Here is a 26790-nt window from a genome sequence, read left to right on the forward strand (position 1 = left end):
GTTCTCCCCCCGCAGTCCTCGGTGAAGCTGAAGCTGATCTGCGCCCAGGTGCTGCGGGACCTGCTGGGGGAGGCCATCGAGGTGAGTGGGGGCCCCCCCTCGTCCCCGGGGGTCGCCGTGCTGGAGGCGGAGTTGTAGCGCTCTAATTGCATCATTAGCAATAGTCCTGACTTTCGCATTCTTAATGCAAGCCTCGGGGTCCAGAACGCTACCGGCTGGTACTCGTAGTAATAAATATGGATGCTAAGGATTATTAGTATTAATGCCAAGATAAGAATTCTTAGGGTTAACGTTGGTAGTGAGCGCGTTAGGCGGCCGCACGGTACCTGGTATTTCCCCTGACATCCCGGCGCTCTGCTCTCCCGCAGTATGAGAAGATCCTGAAGCTGACCTCCGACACCAAGTTAGGTGAGCACTGCTGCCCCAGCCCCAACCAGGGTCCTCCCATCCCCGGGAAGCTGCACTCCAGGGTCGGGCAGCGATCTGGCAAGGGATGCCTTCCCGAGGCGGCGGAGCTAACCCCCCATCCGTCCCGCAGAGTCGGGGGACGTGAAGGCCACCATCGCCGTCCTCGGCTTCATCCTCTCCAGTGCCGCCAAGCACAACGTGGACAGCGAGTCCCTCTCCAGCGAGCTGCAGCAGCTGGGGCTGCCGAAAGGTAACAGGGAGGGGGGGACACCCTTGGGGTGTCACCAGGGGCCGGACCTGGTGGGATGTACCGGGGCTGAGCTGGCAGCCCCTGGCGCTGCTGCCTTCACGCCCAGACCAGGTGCGGGACGGCAGCCACGCCATCCTCCGTCACCTCCCCTCTGCACCATCCGTCCCCGGGGGGCTCCGCCAGGTGCTTCGCCAGGGTTTGGCCGCAGCGGGGCCGGGGTCAGCGCGTGGTTTTCTTGTCTTCTCTCTTCCCGCCCTGGGCAGAGCATGCCGGTGGGTTGTGCCGGTCCTACGAGGAGAAGCAGAGCTCCCTCCAGGACAGCCTCAGGGCCTGCAGCCTGAGACGTGAGTGCGGCATTGGGAGGTTTGGCGACGGTTTTGGGGGGTGGGTTTGGGGTTGATCACCCTTCCGGAGCGCATGCCAGGGTGCTGACGCCCACCCGCCCGCCCTAGTGAGCCAGCTGGGCTCGGTGGGCTGGCGGGTGGATTACACCCTCAGCTCCAGCGAGCTGCGGGAGGTCAACGAGCCCCTTGTGCACCTGACCTTCAACCTGCGGGACGGGGAGCGCGGCGGGATGGTGGCCGTCCCCGTGGTCCTCTCGGCCGACAAGTTCCGGGTGCTGCTGGCAGGTGAGGCCAGAGGAACCAGGGAACCCCCTCGGCCCAGGGGGTGGTGGTAGGGGGGGATGATGCCAGAGCCGGTTCCCCCACCGCCTCCATCCTCTCCCCGCAGAGCTGAAGCAGGCCCAGGCCCTGATGAACACCCTTCTCTGAGGAGCCGGGGCGGGACCTGGTGCACCCCGCTTTGGGGAGGTGGTGGGGGGGGGGTGGGGGGGAAAGGCGGGGGCAAGCTTTCCCTGGGGGGGAAGCTCCAATAAAGGTAACGGAGACCAGCCACCTCTCGCCCGTTTCTCCCCGCGGCGGGACTACAACTGCGGGCGGGGGCGGACTACAATTCCCGGCATGCACCGCCCGCCGCGCAGCCAATGGGAGGCGGGCGGGGGCGGGGCCTGGGCGTGTCTCCAGGGTAACCGGGAGGGCGGGCGGGCAGCGGGGCGCCCGACCGGGTCGCTCCGTTCCGGTCCCGTCGCGGCGATGCCCGAGTGTCCGGAGCTGCACCTTGCCGGACGGTACATCAACGAAGCGTGCGGCGGGATGGTGTTCTCGGGCGGCGTGGAGCGTTCGGAGGTGGGTAGGGGCCCGGAGGTGCCCTTCTCCAGCGAGGCCTACCGCATCTCGGCCACCTCCCGGGGCAAGGAGCTGCGGCTGACGCTGGCCCCGCTGGGCCCCGGCCAGCCCCAGGACCTCGTCTTTCGTTTCGGCATGTCGGGGTCGTTTCGGCTGTGCCCTGCCGCCCAGCTCCCCCGCCATGCCCACCTCCGCTTCCTCAGCCGCGAGAGCCCGCCGCGCGCCCTCTGCTTCGTCGACGCCCGCCGCTTCGGCTCGTGGCGGCTGGGCGACGCCTGGCAGCAGGGCCGCGGGCCCTGCGTCCTCTCCGAGTACCAGGCCTTCAGGTGAGCGTCCCACCGCCCTGCCCCGGGGAAGGCCTTCCCCCACCTCCCCAGCTTTGTTTTGGCCACGCGGCAGTGGAACGGCCATGCCCGGGCAAACCTTCCCGATGCCCTGTGTGCTCTCGTCGCAGGGAGAACGTGCTGAAGAACCTGGATGACAAGGCTTTCGACAAACCCATCTGCGAGGCCCTCTTAAACCAGAAGTTTTTCAATGGAATCGGGAATTACCTCCGTGCCGAGATCCTGTACAGGTGGGTCGAGCGCCTGCTGACCTGCCACGGAGGTTTGGTCTCCCAGAGCTTGACGGCTCCTCGGCTGGGCCTCCTCGCCTGGTAGACATGGGGAAGTGCCAGAACCCAGAGTTCAGGCTTGCATGTAACAGATGGACTCTTGCAGGTTGAAGATCCCTCCCTTTGAAAAGGCTCGGACCGTGCTGGAGGCCCTGAAGGATCAGGAGCAGGCGAGGAGGAAGAAGGTGGGGAATACCCGGTGCATTCGCAGGCTCAGAAAGAGGCAGGTTTCCAGGCAGACACCATACCAGGGATTTGTTTGTCTGTGGCCCTGCAGGACATCACGGCAGCTCCCTGGGGTCCTGGGAGCCTCTTGCTTTCCGTGCAGGGAGCCAGACTGAGCTGAGAAGTGTTCCTGATTTGGGTTGGGCTCAGCAGTGGTGGAGGTGGTTTAGTTTGCTTCCCGCCCCCAGTCTGGGCTCAGCCAGCTGCTCTGTTCTGGCTCTGCTTTGGGCTTAGCTGGGCACAAAGCTCTGGTTCAGGTCTGCTGTTCTGGGCCTGTTCCAGCCCAGGGTTCGGGGCCAGTTTCAGTTCGTGTTTGGTTCCTCACTCTGATGGGGCAGAACATCATCACGAGGACCTTGCAGAGCTCAGACAGCCTCTGCCCGCACCGCTGTCGGGAGGTATTTGCTGCTCTGAGTCTTTCCCAACCTGATGGCAGGCATTTTACCTTCACAACTGTAACGCTTGCTGCGTGGGATCCTCCTCAAGCATTTTACTGTCCTTTGCCATAAACACCCGTGTCTGAGCACATCTGCCCCTCCAATGGAGCGGCAAATGGGGCGCAGCAGTTCCGTAACCTCACGTGTGCGGTGCTCGTTCGCACGTGGCCAGGCTGATGAGCTGTGACAGCTCCCCGGGCACGTGCCTGCTTGCTGCACTGGTGCTCGGCTGTGCCTGGCTTCTGCCGTGAGGAAGTCTCCGGGTATATTTGAGGTGGGTGAAGAGGAAGGGGCGAGGGAAACAAACACCTCGCAAGCTTAAAATCTCTGGGGAAGGCTGCAATAGAGCCCGTGGCCAGCCGATCTCATGGCCTCGGGGGAGAGGAGGTGGCTATTTTAAAGGAGACTGAAAACAAAACTGCTGGTGTTCCTGTGTGCTAGCCCTCTTTCATATCTTTGTTAGCCATGGGGAATGTGCTGATGCGCAGTTCGAAGCCTACGAGGGGGTGAGCTCAGGGCTGGCACTTGTTGGGGCTGTGGCAGCTCATCCTCAGGAGGGCAAGAGGAGATGGGGAATTTGGCTGGTGTTGGGAAGGACAGACCCTGACGAGGCTGGGGTGGCTGGCAGGTGACTTCCCTCCCCTTCTCCACCCCTGCAGAATCCTTCCCTGACGCTGAGCAAGAAGCTGAAGCTGATGCGGGAGAACCCAGATCTCCTGGAGCTCTGCCACACCGTGCCCATGGAGGTCATCACGGCGGGTGAGGCAACAGGACAGGGAGCTGTGGGACGGGGACGGCTGGGGGTGGCGGGGGAGGCCCGGGCTTTGCGTTCCCAGCAGCAGGAGGCTTGGGAGGGCACCCCAACACCATGGTCACTGCTTCCTCTCTACTTCTGTCCTCTCCCTCTCTCCCTTTCCAGAGAAGCAGCTCCTTGACCCAGACCACTCGGATAACTACGCTGCTTTCAAGAACTGGCTGCAGTGTTACTTGGTGCCTGGCATGAGCTCCTTGCGCGACCGCAACGGCAGGACCGTATGGTTCCAGGTAGGGGTCTGGGGTCGCTGTCTGGGGCTGGGTGGCCCCCAACCACTCCTCCAAGGTGACACCAGCCCATCTTCTGCTTCCCGAGACCTCCCAGCCTTACGCTGCATCACTGGGGGTCTCCCTCTCTGACAGACTGCTGTGACCACTGGAGGTGAAGGTGACAGGGACCCTCCGTGCAGTGGCTAGCTGGCCAAGGGATGGCGGGCAGTCTGGAGCAGAGGGGCCGATTGCAGGAATGGGGGGGCTCAAAGTAGTCTGGCAGCCCTGTTCCTCCCTCATGCGCCCTGTGTCTGGGTGAGGCGCCGTGGTGGGGCCTTGCAGAAGGAGCGGGGGGCTAACAGGAGAGTCCCTGAGGCAGAGCAAGCTGGACTCCCCTGGCTTCTCGGGGAAGCGTGGCTGTTTCCCTATCACTGTCTTGGCTGCCGGGTGGAGAAGGGGCACGGATTCTGCTGCCGCTACCTGCAGAATGACTGTGCCCCAGTCAACGCTCTGTCGCCTTCCTTGCAGGGAGAGCCTGGCCCCATGGCTCCCAAAGGTGAGTGTCCACTGTCCTCCCTGCGGGACCTGCTCTTGCTCTGGGAGTGCTGGAGCCTGGGAAGCCCTGTGCTTGCTGCGCAGCGTGGGGGCAAAGGCAGGAGCAAAGCCTGCCCTCTCCCTGGGGTGCTGACTGGCCTGTGGTGGCCAGTGGCACTGGGGGATGGAGCCCGCTGTGCCTAAGGCTTCCTACCAGCACACCCGCCTGCCTGGGCACAGCCATTGCACCTTGCAGGGTGCTTTTCCAGGCCAATACCTACATCCCCTTCCTTGCCTGCCAGGCTGGTAGCAGGAGGGTGTGCTCTCCCTGGGGCTGCAAGCCTGAAAAGAGCAATGTTTTGGCAAGGGAGGGAATCTGGTGGGGGAGGAGAGGAGCTCCCTCAAGCCATTCTTCCACCCCAGTGCTAATTCCTCAGCGCTCAGCTCACACATCACCTGGGACAGTGTCCCTGAAAGGTCACTGTGCCGCAGCCTGTCCCTCGAGGTGCTGGCACTCTCTGCCCCATCTTCTCCTCACCCTGCCTAACCCAGCCATGTCTTCTCACACAGGGCAGACACCCCGCAAAAAGCGTGCTCAGCTGAAGGCAGATCCCGAGGCTCAGACCCCCAAGGTAAGAAGCTCTGTGGTTGTGGCTCCTGCTGGGTCTAGAGGCTGTCCTGTTCCCCGTGCCTTGCTCGGGCTGCTCCCAAATTCACGGTGGTGCTCCTGCCTGGAGTTGCTCATCATCTGGCAGTCCAAGCTCACTTCTGCTGCTAAGCTCCGGCTCTGATGTCCACCCAGGTCACCACACGTGCCTCAAAACAGCACCCCAGGGCTGCAGCAAAACGCCTGAAGTCGCCCAAGGAGGAGGAGGAGGTGGCTGACGGGCCAAGGAAGGGACGTGCTTGCAGGAGGAGGAAAGCGGCCACTGCTCCGGCCTCGTCCAAGCCTGAGGCGCTAGCCAAAGCCAAAAGAAGCTGCCGGACATCTGCGCGCAGGGGCAGAGGTGAGGCTGGCAGTCCCTGCAGCTTTCAAACGCACAGACGGGGGCTGTGGGAGCGCTCCCTCGTGTCAAGGGGACTGAAGGGGTGCCAAAAGGCAGGAAAGGAGCTGGCGGGGCTTCATGGGGCAGAACCGGGCACCCCCTCACCCTCTGACTTCTCATTTCCCTCTCCATCTTCCAGGTGCAGCCCCTGCCGTTTGAGTGCTACATGCTGCCCTCCTCCTGAGGGGCATTTTTAACAGCCGCAGGAGGAGCTCAGGGAGGGCCTGACTGGGGGCCTGGGTTGGTGCTGGGGAGAAATGGGGCTGCTCTGTACCTGTGCTCACGCCCGCTTGCTACTGCTGCATCCTGCCAGCGTGGGAAGGAGAAGCTGGGCTTGGTGATGGGGCCAATTTATCCAGCGTCCTCCTGTTGTCCCCAGGCATTTGAGGGTGTTAAGGGCCACAGACCACACATCGCACTGGACTCTGACCCTTCCCTCTGCCTGAAAATGGATTCCCTCTTCCTTCCCCTCTTCCCTTTCTGGCTGCTGCCTGGATCACTGTTTTTAGCTGACTAATAAAGTATTTTGTGTAGAAATCACCATGCACGCCTTTTTGTGCTAAGGATAACCCCTCTGTGCCCAGCCTCTTCCTCTGATGGGCTGGAGCAGGCTTCCCCTCCACCTCGCCCCCCCCCCAAAAATAAAGGTAAGCTCTGCCTCCCTAGTCCCAGGAGTGACATCCTGCTGAGGAGGATGCTCAGAGAGCAGCAGCTACAACAGAGCCCCTGGGAGGAGGCAGATCAGTCCAGTTATCTGGAAATAAGTTAAGAAAACAGGCTGTGTTAATGTAATTCTCTTGTTTACTTATGTTCCCCTTCTGCAAGGGCAGTGCAAGAGGCAGGTGAAGGGAGAAGGGAATGACTGTAGTGTGTCTTTACACTCACTACCAGGGTCTGGACAAGATGAAGGCCGAGACGCAGGAGCCACTGTGGAAAGCTGCTGCTCCCCAAACCCGCCCCAGTTGGAGCAGAGCCCGTGCAGGCACAGCCAGCCTATCCCACCACCTTACCCACGCTTCAGCTAGCAAGGAACTCGCTCAGGCCCTCCTTCTCTGGTTAGGCAGGGGGGCAACTGTCCTCCTTTGTTAAAGAACATGGTTGTTCTTGAGCACAGCTCTCCGATGGCTGGGTGGGGGGTGAGGGGGAGGCTCTGCCCTTCCCCAGAACCGCTGCCTCCTTGCACAGCTCTTGGGATCAGGGAAGTCCAGGCTGCCGCAGCATCAGTAAGGGCGACGGATGGCGTCACCGCCTCAAGACCAAGAGGACGGAGAGCACACGGAAGGGTGTGAAGGAAAGCCTCATGCCTTGCTGCTCTAGTGGCAGGCGGCCCTGTGCAGCCGGCCGCTCCAGGAGGTCGCAGCTGGGGGAGAAAGCAGCGGGTGAGGCTGAAGCAACCGATCTCCATCCCCACACACACCCAGCCCTCTAGCGTGGACTTACAGCATCGCCTCCTTAACGGGGAGGGAGGTCTGGAGCCAGGCGACAACCGTGCTGCCATGTGCCTCGTACAGCCGAACTACCACAGCTTCAGGTCTGTCCTCAGCCTTTGGGGGACAGTGCAGATGGGAGTTCAGACAAACGAGACGGGTGCGTCCTATTGTACACCTCGGGGTACAGCCCGACCCAGGCGATCATGGCTGAGCGGCTCTGCCTGTGTGCACCCGCATTCCTGATCTGCTGTGGTTCAGTGCTAACAACTGTGGCTGCGGTACCCACATACGGATGCGGATACTACCATGATCCCTGGTGCGAGTGCCTGCCTGGGCTGGCAGAGAGGGGTGCTAACCTGCCTTGTCCTCACCTAGCAGGACATGCAACTCACAGGGATTGCTGTTTCTGCTCAGCTGAGCCTGCCCACCACCCAAGGTGGGGGAAAGAGCAAGCCATGCTTAACAGCAACAGCTTAACCCATCTGCCCTCCCCACTTCTGCCCCGGGGACTTACCTGCTTGACAGTCTCCAGCACGACTGCAGGTGAGCTGACAGAAAAGGCGCTCCAGGCCGGGCACTGGGCAGAGCTGGCCGGGACTGCGTGGAGGGGGAAATTCAAGTTGTAGGCACACTGGATCACACCGGCGTCCTGGAAGGAACCTGCAACAGAAGAAGCTCTAGCCAGCCTCTACATATGCACAGCCAGAGACATGCTCACCCCAAGGCTCACTGGAGCATCCTCCACCCTGCATGTCCCCACAGGACCCAGCTCTTCCCATCACTCACCCAGGTGAGGCATCACGGCGTAGGTGAACTGGTGGTACGCAATGTCTGCTGTGGCATCGGGGGACTTGGGTGCTCTCAGCCTAAGGCAACAAGAGGTAGGTGAGACTGGCGTCTCGGCAGCACCCTCTGTCACCCAGCGCAGAGCCAGAGGAGCACTGTGACAAGACAATTGCCTCACCCTGCTACCTCGAGCCTGGGCCCTGAGGTGGAAGCCAGCGTGCTGCTCGTTTCTGGCAACAGCAAACAGACCCTGGACAGTCCCAGAAGCTAAAATACTTGAAGGGTGTTTTCCTGTGAAACTTGTGGCTGTTGGAGTCAAACTGAAATGATGTGTAGAGTTTCTCTTAGCTTTGTATGCATCCGTAACATTGCTGTTCCTTCCCTCTCCTTACACATCCCCTCCTGGGGTACATTTTGGCCAGCAACAGAAAAATTACTTGGTGCAAACACGGACCTGATCTCTCCTGAATTATCTATGAGCATATCTCATAGGAATTACATTATCTTAGTCAATTGTAGTTCAGTCAGCCAAAAGTTCCCAGACAACAGCCAGCCGCTTAGGCTAATACCAGACTATCTCCTTATTAACTATGATCATTTAGGACCAGGTGCTGCCTTGACTTCCAAGAGACAGCTCAGAAGGCAAAGTGATTGCTGCAGCTCCACCCTCACCCCAACCCTAACTCACAGCGAGAGGCTGAGGATGTTCCCATGGGCTGATGCCCCATATTTGCAGTCGTTCAGCAGTGCCACCCCAAAGCCGTGCTCAGAGAGATCCAGCCACTTGTGAGCCCACACCTGCAGGAGGTACCAAGGGACATATTCACCACGCAGAGCTACTGCCTGGGAGCAAAAGCAGCCCCACCACAGAAAAAGGTCAGTCGTGGGACCAGACCACCTTTCCTCTCACCTCGAATCGAGCCCAGTCCCAGGATGTGTTCCAGTGTGTTGGCCGCTGCAGGTGTCCAAACTGGATCTCATAGGTGGCGTTTGTGCTCCGGACCTGCACAGGGAACTCCACCTTCAGGAACTTGTGAGCCTCCTTCCACTCAACCTAAATGCAGCAGCAGAAGAACATCACCACATGGGGCTGACAGGCAGAGGCTGCACTTATCCTTCCCTGGTGCGCAGCAGCCAGCTCACACCCAGACCAGACCAGGTACAATAAAACCACACTAGAGTCTGAACACAGATGAACTGGTGGGTCTCTCTTCCACCCTTGTCTCTCAGGACTCCCACCCTCGGGCTGCCTTCCCCTAAGGCAGAGGGGGACAGGCAGTGGGGGGCTCCAGGGAAGGAAAGAGGAGGGGGAACGTAATTCAGACGCGAGGTTCAGCTCCCCAGGGCCCTGCCTGCACAATGCAGATGCTCATATCGCATGGCAGCCGCTGGCCAAACCTGGGTCAGGAAGCGGAGGTATGGGCACGTGGCATCCAGGATGATCTCCTGGGTTAAGGTGCTGCTTTTCCCAATCTGCAGAGAGAAGCTTGCACTTCCCCGCAGGCCCCCAGCCAGGGTGATTTCCAGAGGCTTCAGCAGCATTGTCACTGGCTTCCTAGAGAAAGGGATAAAGGCAGAGCTGGTCTCAGTCTGGTAGATTCACATTCCCAAATCCCAGTCCAGCCTCCCACACAGCAGGCACACACTTCTCCAGAGTGAATGCTCTGTTAGAGCTTTTGTTACAGCTAGGACTGACAGGGAGGCAAGAACCTCAAAGCAAAGTCAAAATCCAAGTGCTGCATGCACTGCTCTTCTACCTGGTTTCCAAGTGATAATCCATCACGTCCCAGGCATCCCAGTACAGGGGAACATCATCAAAGAGTGCAAACTGGTTGGCATAGCAGCCATCTGGGACTGACTCTCTGGAACAAAGTCGAACAGAGAAACAGCAGTGTAAGAAGAACTGGCAGTGGAGAAGGGCATACAGTGAGAAGACCCGAGACAGGTTTGAGGAGCCCGGTTCCAGTAACTGGCTGATAGACATACCTCTCAGAGTCCCCCACCCGAAGCGAGGTCAGGCGCCCCATCATGTCCAGGCAGACTGCAATCACCCCATTCTCCATGGCAATGGAGCCATCCTCCTGGGGGGAAAGAACAGAAACAGATTTCACAGACCCACAACTTCAGGAGTCAAGTGCCCCAGTTGCAAATCTAGTGTGCAGACTTGCTGCATGCTGGATTCCCTAGATTTCTCCCCCATCGACCTTTGATGCAGGGCACACCGATCTGAGGACAACTGCTGTTGTGCTTACCTGTTTCCTCACTGCCACAGGCTGAGGGGGCAGCAACGGCTCCCTCACTATAGCATAGCCCATGCTGGGGACTGTCACCAGAGCTGGAAAGCAAAGAGGTTCTGCTCCAACATCTGCCCCAGACCTAACCCTAAGTCACACAGTGCTGCCCTGCTGCTCTCATGTCAAACCTACCACCTCCTTTCATACCCTCCTCTTCTTCATCCATAGTTCAGGGACAACTTGAAGTGGGATAAAGTCCCAAGGAGTGATTTGACAAGTCAGTAAACCCTGCCCAGGGCAGGGAGAGGCGTGTATTCCTTTGTCAGCTGCCTCTGCCCCTGTAAGAAATTCTGATACATGAGTAACCCCCGTGTTAGACATACCTAAAGTCTCTGTTCCGGCTGGCCCAGTCCTGGAGATCACCTCAGTCCGTTCCCAGGGCAAAGTGTTCAACACAAGGGTGCTCTCGGTGCTCCCTGCCTTGGGCTGCAGCAGTTCCCTGCATAAGGACTGCACAGCTTCCTCCTGCAGCCGAGCACCAACGCTGCGGATCTCTGAGCAACAAAAAGGCCTGAGTTGGATCCAGCCAGGGTGTTTCTCACATCTGAGAGAGTTTCTGGCACTCCAGTGCAATGTACACACACTTTAGCTACTTCCAAGCTACAATTACTAATTATCATTAGTATTATTATCTATTAGTAAGTAATTAAAATTTATAATTATTCTTAACTTTGTTATTACAAGAATACAATGAGCTATGCCAGTTCAACTGGAAAATTGTAGTGCTATAATAAAGTAAAGCTACTGCAAGTGCCTGTGGGCAGGCAGAAGCAAACCTTTGCTGGGGTCTCTCCTGGCATGCCAGCAGCAAGCAGAGAAGTCAATAACTTGGGATGTTTTTTAATCCCTTGGGTCCCCTGCTAATTCCCTGCTGAGTTAGCACTATTACAGACACATGCCTGCACAGGGTCGACCCATAGTGCCTGGCAGTCCAGGACTGAAACCTCTGCAGCCCCACCAGGCAGGACTCAGTGTACTCCAACGGATAAGTGCCCTCCTAGCCAAACTCCCTGCTCACCTGTGTAGTATTGCAGGGCATCCTCAACCACGAGCTGGATACAGCTGCCTGGCAAAACATCATGGAATTGGTTGAGCAGCAACAACCTAAAACAGAGAACAGAAACCAGGTGAGGAAGCAAGGGAGAGCACCAGATTTGTTCTGGCTTACCGAGCCCTCATTGCAAGATGGACAAACTTAGTAACTGTTCCTCATCCCCCTGTTAGCAAACACCTGAGAGAAAAGGATTTTTTCTGCAGCTTCCCTTAAATCCCTCTATGTTAGGACTTGTCAACTGTCATCTTAGTAAACCACAACCGTGGGGAGCAAGAGCTATTTTTTTTTATCCCTCAGGACTACCAGACATATTGTAGCACAAGTTCAGACAAGTCACAACTGGCGAGGAATAAGCTTAGGTTGGAAATGAAGCTTCCAGCCTGCGGAACAGTGAGGCTTTGGAGCTATCTTCCAATGGGAGAATCAAGCAAAGCACTGAAACACTTTCCAGGTGGAGCCTTGATCAGTTTACGGGAGGAGTCGTGTACACACAGTACTGCAGTGCTGAATCCGCAAAGGTCCCCACATCCTAACTACGCAATGCTCTCCCACTCGCTCAAGAGGCAGTTCAAATGAAGACAGACTGTGGTCAGCCACCCTTCTGGCTCCAGCTGAACAGGGCTGAGAGATAAGTGATCATCTCCCACCATCAGCCCACTGAGCTGCCTGATAACTGCCCACACCAGTGTAGTCCAACTGGTCCAGGCTAATTTTGGCGCACTGACAGCAAGGATTTCTACCCATACTCAGACAGGGACAAGGAGCTGTAGGGGATAGGTAGTGGTACCCCAAGAGCAGCCAGCTCTCACACTGAAGTCCCCAGACCTCACCACATCCTCCCCCGGTACCATCTATGCTCTCATACACCCTCACCTCCAGAGCCGCTGCAGCTGGCTGGCAGGATACTGGAACGCACCGCCCCGTGCCACAGCCAAGGTGCTGAGTACTTCGACGTCATGGAGTATTCGCTCACACTCCCGATTCCCCTTCTTTATCTGGTGTCAAAGCAAGGAGAGAAGGAAGATGCTTAGGAAATTGGTAGCTGGGAGTAGATCTCTCACACCAGCAGCAAAAACCCAGCTCCAGTGCAGGAAGGTTGGTTATTTGTAGGTGTCATGAGTTTGCCATTACCAGTGAGTAATTTTTTGCCACAGATCAAACTGAAACTCCCAGCACAGGACATAGCTTCCCCTGTCTGTGTTCTCACCTTCCTCCCCTTCTTCTGACTCTTCACCCAAGCTCTGCAACTATCTGCTAAAGTGAAGGACATGGCAGCTGTTGACTAAGGGGGCCCTGCTGTGTCCAGGCTTCCTTCTCACCCCTTGAAGAAAGTCTGGCAATAGATCTGCCTTTTGGAGTCCTGGCTACAAGGTGGCTCCCACTGCTGAGACCTAAAGGGCACTGTCTGAACCTTCGAGCCACCTGAGCAGTAGCGAAGAGAACTGAGAATGGCCAACTTCCCTGGGGGGAAGGGAGACCACTGCCCCCATCCCATGCGCACAGTCACCTGGGCCTGGGTGGTGTATGTGCCGTTGTGCAGCTCGAGGAAGAGCTCTCCCACCCAGGTGCACAGCTGCGATGACTCCTTCTCCAGGACAGAAAAGAGTCGATCGGGAGTGGAGATCTGAACCCTGTGGAAGAGACACACAAACAGCAATGAGCCAGGGGAGAAGCCTGTGACACTGCTAATGGTGCACCCTGACCAGAAAGGTGACAGCCCCGGAACCAAGGCCTCAGAAACACCAACACAACCACACACAGTGTTCCCCTCAACCTCCTCCTACCCCTCTCCCACTCCACGCTGCTCTTGCTGCCTGCCACGGAGATCTGGACATTCCACAGGCAGGGACTGACTGTCAGGCACCGCTGCTGTGCTGACCACTCACCCCACAGCTCTACTGAGGGCTCGCAAGCAGTCCAAGGCTGACCCATGTACATGTTCTCACAGCTCTTGATAATGGAGAGACTCTGTCTCCCCGACAATCCTTCCTAGCCCTCTGCTTGTCCCGCTTCCTCCCTGGCCTCCTTCGCACACCCTTTCTTTTGGCACTGCTGAAAGCCAGGCCCGGCTCAAAACAAGTGCTCCTGCAATGAGAGAGGAAGGGAGCTCCCCCCTCACCTTGGCAGCCCATCTGTGTCACTCATTCTCTTCATCCTGTCCAGCATCTTCTGTGTGGGGCCCCCTCCTCCATCTCCAAAGCCGAAGAGGAGTGCGCTGTGGTTCACACGTCCTTTGTCCTTGTTGTTCTTCACTGTTTTCAGCATCTAGAGGGATTTTTGGACAGCTGCAACCCCTGGCACCCAGCCCCAGCTCCCACAGCTCCACACAAGAAAGCCAGGCCAGCCTTTAGGGTGCAAAGCGCAGTCCTGCCCCTCTTCCCCAGCCCAAACTGTCAAAATCAGGCACAGACAGATCTCAGACGCAGGCAACTGACTGCCAGGCGCCCAAACAGCCTTTGTCCAGCAATGCTGACAGCTATCCCGCTCCCTTCCCAGGCAGTGCCCTCTCCTAGGAGCCTCAGATCTGGCCCTAAGGGGCTGGCAGTGCATTTCATGTGCAGGTCTGGTAACCTCACTCACCTCCTCCACTCGCCCGTGCATCCCATAGGAGTCACCAGGGGGGAAATGGGTCAGGACTTGGGAACCATCAATGCCTTCCCAGAAAAAGGTGTGATGCTGGAGGGGAGCCAAAGGAAAGTGTGGTGTCTCATACAGCCCCCCTGTACCACACAGTGCCAAAACGTTAAAGCACAGCTCCATTGCTCCCAGGAGTTCCCAAAAGGAAATCTCTGGTCATGCTGGTACCAGAAAGGGATAAATTCACGCTTAGCTCAGTATTTCAAGGCTCCCAAACTCATCTCCCACACAAATGTGCACGTGGAGGCCACACTTTAACCACATCAGCATAGAACTCATGCACTAAGAGCCCAAGCTTCCTTGCAAGCCCTGTCAAACACACAAAGCCCAGCACCTTCGTCAGCAGGGAAGTGCACCCAGGACAGGCACTTCAGAGCCCCTTGAGGATTCAAACTGGGCCTTCGCTTTCTCTCCACGGGTTTGCAGGATGATCAGTGCAAGGAGACAGTTGCACAGGGATGGGGAATGCCACAAGGGCAGGAAACAGCCAAGGAGAGGCTGGGTTTGCTGTCTGTTAGGCCTGCACGCAAGTCACAGTTTCCCATCTGGAAGCAGAAGGAATTTGTAGGCCAGGGGCCCAGCTGGGATCTCTAACCATGCCCTTCCTCTCCCTAAAGCCTGACAGGACATTGCTACCACTATAAACTGGTGGCTTCTGGAAGAAGAGCTTGTGTCAGCTGAGCTGAAGGACTGGCTCGACCTGTGGAACCAACAGGTCCAGCCCTGCAGACAGACTCAAGCAACCGCAAGCCCATCGCCTGGGAAGAAGGGAAGCACAGCTCACCGGGAAGGTGTTCACCAGGTTCCAGCTGAGCTTCTGCGTGAGGAACCGCCTGATCCCACAGCCACGCATCAGCTGGGGCAGCTGGGCTGAGTATCCAAATGTGTCTGGCAGCCAGAACTGGGAGCAGAGGTGACAGCAGCAGAGGGAGAGAGACACAGGAGTCATGCTGGCCACAAATCACAGCCTGAGCTTGTAGATGGTTTCTTGGTAGTCAGACTCTCAGCCCTTCTTGCAGAGGGGACAGAAGATGTGCTAGGCAAGGAACAATTCTAGAGACCTGCCAGGGACCTACAAGTCGTATAACCAAGGCGTGGAGCTGTGCTAATTGCCATAATACATGGGGGAGTAGATATTTACTTATCATGGCTTTAGCTGCAAAAAGCAGGCCAATGTGAGGCACCTGAACACCATACCTGGAGAACCAAAGAGAAACCCTCACGCACAGCAAGAGCTGGAAGGGGATGGTGTGCAAGGAAGGTGTGCTGGAAAAGAGCAAGTACCTCTGAGCAGATCCGACCAAACTGCTCCTGGAAGAACAGCTGTCCCTGGAGGAACTGCCGTACCATGGACTCCCCGCTGGGCAGGTTCCCATCCTGGGGGGAAAGCACAGGGAGTCCATGCGGCAAGCCAGGTGCCGGGGAAGGGGAAGTCTTGTGAGCATCCCATTCCCACACACTGTCATCCTGACCTGGCAGATCATGGGGAAGATCTGAAACAGAGCTCGGCAGAGGGCAAAAAGGAGGAACAGAGCTCAGCCAGTCCAGACCAAAGCTCCTTTCTCAGGGAATGAGACGATTTGGGAGAGGGATGGTATTTTTGTGAGGCTAGACACTGCAGACAGCTGCTGTACCCAGACACCTTCACCAACTAGACCAGCTCAGCAAAGGCTCTGCTCTCCCCCTCCAGTGTCAGGACCGGTCCCAGAGGGATGGCACAGGGAGTGTGTGGCGAGCCAGGGTCACTACGCTTCTCACCATTTCCACCCAGGTACCTCCAACGGGAATGAACTGCTCCTTCGCCACGAATTCCTGAATCTGCGCGTAGAGCCCAGGGTACCAGGTCCGCACCCACTCAAACTGCTGCGCCTGCCAGAGCACAGAGATCAGCCTCAGCTCCCACCACATCGCTCCACACTGATGTCCCTCCTCTCTGCAACTGCACAGGACACTCCTGGTCACCCCCCTCCATCTCGTTTTGAGTCATGCTGGAGAGGAAATATGCCACGAGCAGAAGGAGAGGTCCCCCAGAGGGAGATCACTCACCTGGGAGCAGGCAAAGGTGAGCTCCGGATTGTGCTCCATCAGACGGACCACCGTGACCCAGCTCCGAGCACACTTACGGATAGTCTCCTCATATGGCCACAGCCAGGCTGCAGGGACAAGCATGGCCCCACCACGGTTATTACTCAGCACAAGCCCCTTTGGGAATGGGCCTGTGCTGCCTTTCACGGATCAGCCAGGGAAAATGCTAGAGCAAAATGCTGTCCTTTGGCTAAGTGCCTGACAGCAACATCGCCTGGGGCCTCCAGCTCCCACTTCTCCCACTGCCTTTCCGCTGAGACTGAAACCCCTCCAAGTGACAGACCAGCTGTATGGCAGCAGAGAGGGCCCTTTCCTTTCCCTTGGGGCACTGTACCCGGTGCCTGGAGCCCAGGGACAGCCAGCTCTCCCCTTGGGCAGCATGCTCTGGCCTCCAGGTCAGCAGAGAGGGAGCGCTGTGCTGCTCTCACCAGAGTCAATGTGGCAGTGACCCACGGCATGGATGGTGTGCTGGCTCTCGCCGTTCCTCTGGCTGAAGATCGCCGCAGCCAGGTCACGGGCAGCAGGGAAGGTGGAGGGATCCGTAACGTCACACATGTTGACCATCTGGTTGGCAGTGTACAGTGCCTGGAAACTCCTCTGGTTTTCCTCCCCGAGGAGCTGGGGTTGAGAGTGATTACAGCTTGACTCGGAGCTCAGCACATCCTCTGGCTCCAAGCAGCTCTCTGTACCAGCTCGGATGCCATCTACCCCAGGGAGAACCTGCTACCTCCTTCCACCATCTGACTCTGCCTGTGGTGCCAGGTAAACACCATGCCCTGCTTCACAGACACAACCATATGTCTTTGCTCATTTGCCTTCTAAAGCCAGGTTACACATACACCCATCCCAGGGGGCTCTGGCCTAAGAGATCCTACCCTGGAGCAGAAAGTGGATGAAAAAAACACCTGTAGCTTTCTCTGTTCATTTTTCTCCTACTCTAGACAAAATCAATTGTGCTAAAGCAGCAGGAGCAAACATTTGCTCCTTCAGAGCCTCCTGGTGGGAGGAGACAGGTCATGGAATGGCAGCAGAAGGAGATAAAATGAAGTTGTGGAAGGAGGTGGAAAGGGTGAGAGAAGAGAAGAGAATGAGCTCACAGACCTGGGCCATGTCCAGCAGTATTTCCAGATCCACCAGCAGTTCATAGACATCCCTGTTGAAGATGACCAGCTCAGCCTTGCTCAGGGTGAACCTCCTGTCAGGGTCCGGAGGGGCGATCATACTGCCCTTGCCAGCCCCAAAGAGACCGTTGCAGGCCAGCTCCACATACAGCGTCAGACTGGAGAGCAAAAGGAAACCATCAGGGAGCAGACTACAAGCAATCAGCTGGGAAAGTCCATTCCCCTCCCCGTGGTGCGACCAGCCTGACCTGAACAACGGATAGAGCCCCTGAACGCTGGATACTTCCCAGAGCACCTGGACACAGGCAGGGGTATCTCAACCCAACCTCTTTGTTTCAAACAATGCCAAGCTCCCCCAGTGGTGGGGAGGGCTCCTCGGGGCTCCGGCCAGGCTGACCACCCACCTGTGGGGCTCTGACTCTTTCAGGCTGCTTGTCAGGATGTAGCTGGTCTTCTCACCTTCCTTAGTCAAACCCTGCAGGGGAAGACAGCACATTTAACACACATCTTCAGAGGTGTTAACCTTCAGAGGACAGCGGGCTGGATGTGCAGGACAAGACACTCCAAAGCCCAGCTGGTCGGAGGAGTCTGGTCCCACGTGACGTGGGACAATGCCTCCCACAAGAACAACTGGCACAGAAACTGCTGCAGTCCCAGCAGTAACACAAACCCTGAGCACACCACCACAGAGCAGCGCAGGGCTGGAAAAGGTCACCTGAGCCATTCCACCACCCCACAGCAGGACTGAAGTTGACATGCGTGACAAGAGTCCGTCCCACAGTTCTTGACAGCAGTGGAGATTTACATCACAGGTCTAATGCTTGTCTATCCTTCCAGGACAGACGTGGTAACACTTAAGCAAGGGACTTTCAGCTGTTACCGGTTTGCAGACCAGAATTTTAACTCCTGGTGGGGGACAACCACTAGAAAACAGACTCAAACCCACCACCAGCAGTCTTGCTTTTCTGGGCTGAACTTTGGAAATAGCCCACAGACCCTCTGCGGTCTGATGGCACAGCATGCAAACCACGAGTAGTCCTCTCCCCCGTCCCGCACATCAAACTCTTCACAAACACTGCCTTTCTCTGCACAGCAGTTTTCCCCGTATTTAAAGACAGCTCTCCTATTGCCTCAGAGAGTACCACTTGAGTCTAAACAACTCTAGAACTACATATACTCCTTCTGTTTTTCTTCATGACCACTCTGTCTAGACCTACAATTGTTCCTGGTTCTGTCTTGTTGGTCCACATGTTATTTTACACTCCCCAACACACGTAGGCATTCCTCTGAAGAGTCCATAACAAATGGGAGGGGGTTTCTTCTTACTGCCCCATTGCAGAGGGCTAAGGAAAATAACCACTCTGTACATAGCAGAGCACCTGGAACAGCTGGCATACCCCTGATCCACACCTCCTTACCTGGACAGGCTGGCCGTCTCGCCACACCATGCCCTCCCCATCGCTCTCCCAGACGAAGTGCACTTCCCGCCCTGCCCATGCCTGGGGGATGCTCAGCTCCACCTTAAACCAGCATGTCTCCCACCTGGAAGAGAGCAGGCAGCAACCTCAGCCCACCGTGAGACCTTCTCCCAAGCGAAACCACAGTTCCCCAGAGCCTCCATGGAAAAAGCAGAATAAGGACAGCACACAAGTTTGATGTGATTCAGATGTAACGGTGCTACCTGTCCATACAGACCTGCTTTAACCTATGCCCCCAGACACGGCGTAGTCTGGACATGGCTCCCTGTGCAGCTGGCTGTGACACATCTTCAGTTTAAGCAGCACACAGTGCCTGCACATGCCAGCCTTGTTCTGTGCCATTTAAATGTACTGGGCTTTCCCTTCGCCACAAGCTTCTGACCTGACCGGTCACTCTTTCACCAAGCGAAACTTCTGACTCATGGCACCCACTATTGCCAGTTGTTGTTGAGGCTTAGAGATTTGACAGCAAGTTAAAAGCCAAGCTGAGTGGGGTGATGCGCTCTGTCAAGCTGACAGGGACTGGAAAACTGTTCCTCCATCCCCCACAGCAACCCAGAAGAGTACTAGAAATTGAATTATGCCGGGGACAGGGCAGTTTATCAATCTGCCTGGACCTATGACCCTTCTTATCATGGCCCTTAAGCCCTAGGGCAGGCTAGTGCCCAGGCTGCAAGGAGGCACGGCAGCCCCAGCGAGTGAGGAAGCTCAGGAGGCAGCACACAAACCCCGTGGTGCTGGCCCCAACCCACCCTCTTCTGGGACCGCAGAGAAACAGACAGTAGCATCGCACGTCTTTGACCACTGCTGGGAAAAAAACCCCAACCTTCTCCCTGCCCTGACAAAGCACAGAGGTCCCACGCAGAAGCAAGCATCAGGGTCACAACCAAGACTATGAATGTGAGCTCTCAGCAGAAAGGATGGATGCACCCAGCTCTTCACTCTCCTTGGAAACAGACACACCTTGGTCTGTTTCCTCATGAAATCTCCCTAAGGCCTTCTGGGCAGACACCTTCTACCTAAAGCACTCAACAGGGAAGAGGATTATCATCTCATTTCTTCGCCATTGAAAGCTCATGAAGATTCACACACACAAGTAACTGAGACGCGAGCTCCAGCCCCACCACGGTCATGGCACCACTGAAACCTGGTACTCACGTGGGCCCAAAGGAGTCTCCCACTTTAGCCGGTCTGAATTCCTGCCCGACGGCCTCATCATACAGGATGCGCCGCGGGGTCTGGAAGAAGGAGAGCGATGCCGGTGGACAGCGATCCCCAAAAAGCCTGCGGTCGGAGAGACATCCGGGACATGATTAATAAGGTCAGTCCTGTGGGGACCAGCCCGGGAGGGTGGGGATAGAGAGCACCCTGCTTTCCCAGCATGGCTGTTATCACCCTGCTATCACTTAATACTCTCAGAGTATTAACTGAAAAACAGAATAATAACTTGCCCCGCTGAAGGGGCCTGTTGTAACTCGGCCTCCAGCACCGGGGGCGGGGGGGGAGGGAGGGGGCCAGAGGTGACTGTGCCAGTGGTACCCCGAGGCAGAGCTCCAGGCTGCCCAGGGTGTCTGTGTGCTTTGTTCACTGAACCCCCCCCCGAGCCCTGGGCGGCAGCGACCGGGGAGGGAAGCGGCCTGCCCTCAGGGGCCGGCGGTGGAGTTCGGGGACGGACACACACGGGAGCAGGCCCGGGCGCGGCGCGGCCAGCCCCGCCTGCTGTCAGCGCCCCGGGGAGGGCCGGGGGATGGGGATGGAGGCGGGGGGGAGAGGCCCCGCCGCCCACCTGCCCCGCAGATTGCAGTCAGTGAAGTAAATCTCAGAGAGGAACTTCTCGACTCGCTCCAGCGCCGTACGCCGATGCTTCAGTGCGGCCATAATGGCCGGCCGGCTGCGCTCTGCGCATGCGCAGCCCCAGCGCCTGGCCTTCCCCCTCCACCCCGCCTCCGCGCGCCGCGCATGCGCAGTGGGGCGGCCCGCCCCTGGGGGGCCCGGGTGGGGGGGGGGGGGCGGGTGGCCCGCCGGTTCGGTCCCCGTCAGCCCCGCTTCCAGGCGGTCTCCTGGGGCAGTCCCCCGGGTGGTTTTTGACGTTTCGCTGGGTTAAGGGCCTGTCCCGGGACAGGGCCGGGCCTGCCTGACTGCACCCAGGTTTCCCCGGGTAACGGGCCCCGCGCCCTGCCGCCCAGGAACAGGGGAAACCCGAGGCAGAGCGTCTCTCAGCCTAAGCAACTCTGCACCCACCTCTCGGCCTCCCTACCCCCTTTTCCCCTCAGAAGTGCCCCAAAATTTCATTGTGTATGATCAGGAAGGAAGGAAGAATCTGTACACAATGATTAGCCCTGATATTTTAATGGAAATACTGCACTACAGTCAAGTTTACAACATTGGTATAGAAATCACATGGATTGTGGGCCGAGGATCACGTTACAGAATACAAAAAGCAAGTTCAAATAAAAAGGAGGAGGGGAAAAAAAAAACAAAACAAAAACCAAACCTCTGCTATTGTACAGGCTGGGAGCAGAGCTGGGATGTTGGACGGAGGGTGGGCGGCCGGCCGCCGAAGGCAGAGATCCCGGGGATCGGCGCCAGCCCCCCCTTGCGCTCAATGACATGCAGGCACAGACTCCTGGGACAAGACACCCACCAAGCAGCAACAGCTACTTCCAAGCTGGTCAAAAAAGTCTAAATCACCCAAGACTTTCAGTTCCAGATCACCTTGAGTATACAACAGGGAAAAGAAAAAAAAAAAAAAGGAGGGGGGCAATAGAGAGCAGGGCAGCGCAAGCAAAATGGAAGAGGACACGTGAGAGCCCCTTCCTGCCAGGTGACAGCAGAGGAAGAGAAACGAGATGGGTAACTTATTGCTGGCGAACCGTGAATATTCACCGCTGGGCTCTTTCCCTCTCTCCCTAGGAGGCCCCTGTTCAAGATCTGCCTGCCGCACAGCAGCTTCGGGGCCACACATTCCCACCCTGGGCTCTGTGTCCCCCTCCAGACCCACTCCCCAGCCTCCCCCCAGCTGCCATGCAGAAAGGAGGGGAGCTCCGCTGCCAGGAGGAGACGACCTGCTGTCTTGGAAAGAAAACAAAACAAAACAAAACACAATAAATCCCTGGGAGAGGTTTAAGCAGCAGCAAAGGCTTGCTCAGGGCTCTCCAACCAGGGACGACGGAAGCCGTTTTGGGTGCTTAGGACTGGCAGCATGGGTTTGTGCAAGGAAAGCTGCCTCCTTTGAGGAGGAGAGACAGTGCAGTTGTGGCTGTCGTGGCTTACGAAGTCCGTGCCGGCTTCTTTTTTTTTTTTTTTTTTTTTTTTTAAATTGGAATCTTCCCCCGTGTTTTAAATATCTGCCAGCGCTAAACTTCTATACTTAAAAAAATATATATCCCATATGTGGATTTCACTAGTGAAATGCACCAAGACCCGCCCCACCCCCTAGCCCTTCTCTTGCACGCACACATGCACACAAACACACACGCAGATCAGCTCTATCAAATACTGGTTTGGTACTTCAGATGTTTTCTCCAATACTGAGAGGGAAAAATACATCAGCACAATCAACCCCAGCTAAGTAGCTCAGCAACACTTCCCAAAAGCGAAGGTCCTTGGAGCTGGAAGACTAGGTGGATAAAAATTACCCACCAGGAAAAACAAAAATTAAAAAAATTAAAAATTATATAATATATATTTATATATCTTAACAGACTGCTTATACCTCGGTTGTGTTAACCGCAAAACGCACACACTGCCTCTGCTTTTTCCTCTCAGATTGTGAAGCCAATCATATAAAATGGTCGGATGCGCGCCTCCCCGCACCCCCCCCTTCCCCACCCCAAAAACTGCATGCTGCACGGTGCCTTTCAGACCAGGAACAGGGCTGTGGGTGAGCGAGTGTCTTCCTCCAGTTAAGAACAAAGACATTATTTTTATTTACAAAAAAAGGAGAAAAAAGTTTCCACACAAAAGCACTACAATGATAACTCCCTTTGGTAAAAAGTGTAATAAATGTCTCCGTCGGTCTGTCTGTTGGTACTAATTCTCAAGCCGCCTGGTACTATGGTACACAAGAAGCTAGTACAGTTATGCTAGCACATCAAGCATACTTCCTTTAATTAAAAAAAAAAAAAAAACAAACAAAAAACCAAACAAAAAAAACCCCCAAAATTGACAATTTGTACATTTATTTACAAAAAAGGAGGGGAACATGTTAAAATCGTGTTGTTCTCTGTTGTGTGTGTGTACGTACATGTGTGTTGAAAAGCTGGTGCATGGCACTAGGAGAGACTAGTAAACAAGCAGGTACAAAAAAACCAAAACAAAAAAAAAAACCAAAAACAAAACCAAAACAGTTCCACTGGCACTAGAAAGGACAGACCGATCTGCACGGGGTGAGTCCAGCCTGGGAGGGAGGAGAGGGAGGCGAGAGGAGCCCAGGGTCCGCTCCGTGAGGTGGTGTCGGGCTGCCCCATGGCCCCGCGCAGGAGCCCGGCCAGCTGGCGACAGCGTAAAGGGAGAAGAATCCGGTCGCGACAGGCACCTGGGGATTTCGGGACACATCCGAATGGTCCGGTCGTGGAGAGCCTCCAGTTCTCTTCCCTCGCCGCTCAGGGCCTCCGGGGAGTCAAAGCCTCAACACTGCTGGTGTGTATGAGCTCGTTGTGTTTCTCTGGGATGGCTCAGTTCAGAAAAGGGTCCTTCCTGCCCTCCGGGGACGCGTGCCGAAGTCAAAGGGGCCGGCAGCCTGCGGTCCCAGCAGGCGCTGGCAGAGATCCGCGTCCCTACAGGGAATCCCGCTGGTGACAGGTTGTACCAGCCACGCACTAGTCAAGTGGCCATGTTACGGAGATACACAGTGAGGGGAGAAAGGCATCTTCCTCCTTTCCTGGATGCGCGCACACACACACACATCTTCCCGGGCTCTTCCCTCGCCCCGGGGGAGTTTTACGGTGTCTTGAATATCGTGCCGTATTTGACGCGGTACTTGTTAATGCTCACAAAGTGCAGAGTCTCTGTGTCACAGGTGGTGGTGCAGGGCACCAAGCCCTCCAACCCTTCACCCATTAGCCACTTGTTTGTCTCGGCTGCCATTTCGCGGGGCACGTGCTCCTTGGTCCATTTGTCCACCCAGGCCTGGAACCGCTGGTGCAGCCGCTTGCTCACCCTTTCATGGGACTACAGAAATAGGAAGAGGTGTTAGAAAAAGGCAGCTTCGGCCCCCAAACTGCAGCGTTATGCAAAGCTCGGCTGCCGGTCGACACAACCGAGGGGATCAACAGCCAGAGGGAATTTGTAATGCAGACACCGGCCCTTGCTAACGGGAGAGGAAAAGCTCTGATAAAGGCCCCCACCCCGGGTCTCCTCTCCAAGGCAATTAGAGTGGTAAAACGAACTCAAGAATACCAAGAGATTTATGTTCTTTGTTTAATACAGCAGGTCTCAGGCTGGGGACACAGAACATATCCTGTGGGAGCCTGAGAGCTGCACACCCAGCACTGCATCCCTTCTGCGCTGCCCAAAGGGTGCTGCTTCCTCCTCTTCCTCCTCCTCAAGCAGCCAGAAGCCAAGGTAGACCCCAGACCAGGCAACTCCTGCTCTTCCCAGCCCTCAGGGTCTGCCTCCGCCCCCTACGGAAGGGCACGGTCCCAGGAGAGAGCAAGCTCAACATGCACTACCTGTGTCAGGGGACCCAACTGCTATGGAAAATTAAGAACCAGCTCAGGTCTAAAAGGTCTGAGAACTGCTGGCTGAACAGAAGCATCAGGAGAGGAAAAACTGCATGTGTCTCGAGTAAGAGCATCTGCTTAAGGAATGTAAAATCCAGGACAGATGGTTTAAAGCCATGGCTTGAAAGCCATGACTACGGTCATAATTGAAGAAGGCAAATATAATTAAGCCTCAAGATTAAAACTTATTTATTATTTGTTTTGTTCTCCTCCCAAAGGCTGACTGCTTCTCAGTGTCAACTGTTAAAACCAATAGATTTGTAGTTCGATGTAGCTTCTGCAGCTCCTTCGGTGTACTTAGCAACCGAGGGGCTATGCTGCATGCTATATAATTAAAAGTTCAATTACGTTGAACGTATATAATTATGTTCAGATTCTGTGATAAATACTGGCATGCAGTATCCTGTTTATAACCTTTCCTTGAGGTTTGTGCCAGTTGAATGGGACAGATGGAATGCAATCAAATTCCTCAGTATGGGCATTTTAAAGAGTCACTACTGAAATAAAACGCTCTCATCTGATGTAAAGTAATTTTTTCAAACTTGTATTCACAACTAATGAAATAAAAACATTGTTTGTATTTCATCAGCAAGAAACAGATGGTAAGTAGCTGTTTTATACGTCTAACTACATGACTAAAACAGAGCTGTGAAGGATGATTTACTAGGCAGGAAGCTGTGCGCACTTCTCCCACTCCCTCACCTCCCAAGTCCATTTTCTCAGTGGTCAGTAGTTTGCTCAGAAAAGCAAATAATTTGATGAACTGAAAACAATATCTGCAGCTACAGAAGAGACTACTGCTGACAGAGCCTCTCGGGTACCTCTGCTTCTAGTTGCTTAAGTCAGTAACTTTTGCCTGAATCTGGCAGGTTTCACTTTCTTCTACTTTCTAAACAATGGCATTCTGCTTAACATTGTGTTTTAAATAAATTATAATAAAATTATAGTGAAGTATTTTAAACCTCAAGTCTAAATAGCCAGACTAGAACTGGGAGTTTGCTGTTAAAGCTCCCTGGTTTTCTCTATTGGATGGAAATATTCCCATGGGAATACAGGAGAAAAGTAACTCAGTGTCAAAGGGTTCAGAAGACCAAATCAGCTTTCTCCAGCCGAATCCTCCTGAACTCAGTCAACGTGGAGAGACACAAGCTGTCTTCATCTTGAATAAAAGCAACTCCCCAACCTTTACAGACCAAGAGCAGCTCTAGTCCCCTGTGTCTCCACTTACACCACACACATTCACATCCTCCTTCCCTTGCCCCAACACAGTTAATTTTGGCACAGAGAACCAAAAGAAAATTTGAGTAACTTCAAAAAGTCAAATTCCAATTTAAAATCAGTAATCATGAGCATTGACTGCTAGATGCGAGATGCCGCAGACCGTTGAGTCCAGGACTTTCAAGCTCTGGAAAGATACCCATAGGGATTTTTCTATATCCATGGCCCCACTGCTCCCATCCTTGTCACAAAACCAGTGTTTCTAGAGCTGCTGCTGTGTGTTGGCTGCACTCTGCCATGCGGGAGCGACCTTAGGACTCCCACTCTCTGTGACTCTGGGGACAGGAAACTATGAGGGGATGGTACCCAGAGGGATCCATGGGACAGAAGGCATTTGATGCTCTGCACTCTGATCGATTCCTCTTTGGGGAAGCCCTGGAAGAACAGGCACTCTCACGTGTCACCACAAGAACATGCAGAAGACAGGTCTTGCCTATAACAGGAGGAACACCACCCACGGGAATTACCTCTTGGAAGAAATCTGAGAGCTTACAGTCAAAACCACTGTCCTACTGTAATAAAACTCTCTGGAGAGAAGGGAGGAGAGGTGGGAGGACAACGAGAGTTAGAGGTAGAAGAAGAAAAGATTACATCTTAGGAACATTCAGAAGATCTTTAGTGCCTTGGGAGGACAAAATAGCACACCATCCTCCTGGCAACACAAAGACCGCTAATGTTACTGATTGGAATCCCCAAGGACATTTCATCTGACTCTCCCCACCTGACCTTTGGGCACAGGGGGTCCCCGTGCCCGTGAAACACCAGCTGCCCACCCCAGCACTTCCGCTCGCTCCTACCTGCTGAGCTCGCAGCAGAGCGGTCCTCCTGTACATGTAATCCTCCGATTTGATCACGTACACCATCTTATAGGAGTTCAGTTTGAATTTACACTCCAGCTTGTCCAAGCTCTCCACGTTCTCCATGGACTTCTTACTGTTTCCCTCCTTCCCTTCCTTCTCCTGCTGCTCCCGACCACGCTGACACTTACGGATCCGCCTCAGATTCCTGCAAACCAGAGAACCCCTCCTGGAATTAGTGCTTGCCCTCTAGCACTACTAGGCTGGACGTAGCTGGTGGATCTGTGCTGGCCCCTCAAAAGCCTGGCAAACAGCTTGGAGCACAACTGCCTGTTGCAGTCATTCAGGCTCAGACCCCTACAATGAGTCAACTCACTGGGTTTA

At 55.5% G+C, this 26790-nt stretch overlaps 4 protein-coding genes across 6 annotated transcripts in view; 2 read left to right on the top strand and 2 right to left on the bottom strand.

Moving 5' to 3' along the window:
- Window positions 1-1467, top strand: part of COMMD4 (COMM domain containing 4) — a 27977-nt gene extending 26510 nt beyond the window's left edge. The window contains exons 12-17 of the mRNA XM_010572248.1: window positions 16-81; window positions 369-408; window positions 539-658; window positions 922-1002; window positions 1111-1287; window positions 1391-1467. Coding sequence (XP_010570550.1) covers window positions 16-81; window positions 369-408; window positions 539-658; window positions 922-1002; window positions 1111-1287; window positions 1391-1431 — 525 coding nt within the window. The 3' untranslated portion in view covers window positions 1432-1467. The remainder of the gene's footprint in view (window positions 1-15; window positions 82-368; window positions 409-538; window positions 659-921; window positions 1003-1110; window positions 1288-1390) is intronic.
- A 281-nt stretch (window positions 1468-1748) lies between these two features.
- NEIL1 (nei endonuclease VIII-like 1 (E. coli)) lies at window positions 1749-6225 on the top strand. The gene is made up of 9 exons (XM_010571633.1): window positions 1749-2171; window positions 2300-2419; window positions 2565-2643; window positions 3780-3879; window positions 4040-4164; window positions 4672-4699; window positions 5248-5309; window positions 5480-5684; window positions 5863-6225. The coding sequence occupies exons 1-9, from the start codon at window positions 1753-1755 to the stop codon at window positions 5880-5882; spliced, it is 1158 nt and encodes a 385-aa protein (XP_010569935.1). The 5' UTR covers window positions 1749-1752; the 3' UTR covers window positions 5883-6225.
- Window positions 6226-6584: 359 nt separating this feature from the next.
- Window positions 6585-20492, bottom strand: MAN2C1 (mannosidase, alpha, class 2C, member 1). 2 transcript variants are annotated; one of them, XM_010571634.1, is made up of 26 exons: window positions 20395-20492; window positions 19767-19892; window positions 18549-18672; window positions 17535-17605; window positions 17111-17288; window positions 16438-16627; window positions 15971-16077; window positions 15683-15793; window positions 15209-15301; window positions 14709-14825; window positions 13868-13963; window positions 13407-13552; window positions 12795-12918; window positions 12161-12282; window positions 11252-11337; window positions 10557-10727; window positions 10192-10274; window positions 9926-10020; window positions 9697-9801; window positions 9338-9494; window positions 8850-8993; window positions 8628-8737; window positions 7940-8019; window positions 7668-7813; window positions 7164-7267; window positions 6585-7083 (listed from the first exon to the last, which is right to left on the bottom strand). In XM_010571634.1, exons 1-26 carry the CDS (start codon window positions 20484-20486, stop codon window positions 6966-6968), a joined length of 3096 nt encoding a protein of 1031 aa, XP_010569936.1. In that variant the 5' UTR covers window positions 20487-20492; the 3' UTR covers window positions 6585-6965. The 2 variants fall into 2 exon arrangements, with proteins under 2 accessions (XP_010569936.1, XP_010569937.1); XM_010571635.1 differs by lacking the exons at window positions 17535-17605; window positions 18549-18672; window positions 19767-19892; window positions 20395-20492 and adding an exon at window positions 17379-17468.
- Window positions 20493-22772: 2280 nt separating this feature from the next.
- SIN3A (SIN3 transcription regulator family member A) overlaps window positions 22773-26790 on the bottom strand; it is a 35167-nt gene continuing 31149 nt past the window's right edge. For both annotated transcript variants that reach the window (XM_010571637.1, XM_010571636.1), the window contains 2 exons: window positions 26407-26614; window positions 22773-23780 (listed from right to left, as the gene is read on the bottom strand). In XM_010571637.1, the coding sequence (XP_010569939.1) occupies window positions 23550-23780; window positions 26407-26614 (439 nt within the window). In that variant the 3' untranslated portion in view covers window positions 22773-23549. The remainder of the gene's footprint in view (window positions 23781-26406; window positions 26615-26790) is intronic.

This window comes from Haliaeetus leucocephalus, unplaced genomic scaffold (genome assembly GCF_000737465.1).
Source record: "Haliaeetus leucocephalus isolate CR32 unplaced genomic scaffold, Haliaeetus_leucocephalus-4.0 Scaffold339, whole genome shotgun sequence".
NCBI classification, from domain to species: Eukaryota; Metazoa; Chordata; class Aves; order Accipitriformes; family Accipitridae; genus Haliaeetus; species Haliaeetus leucocephalus.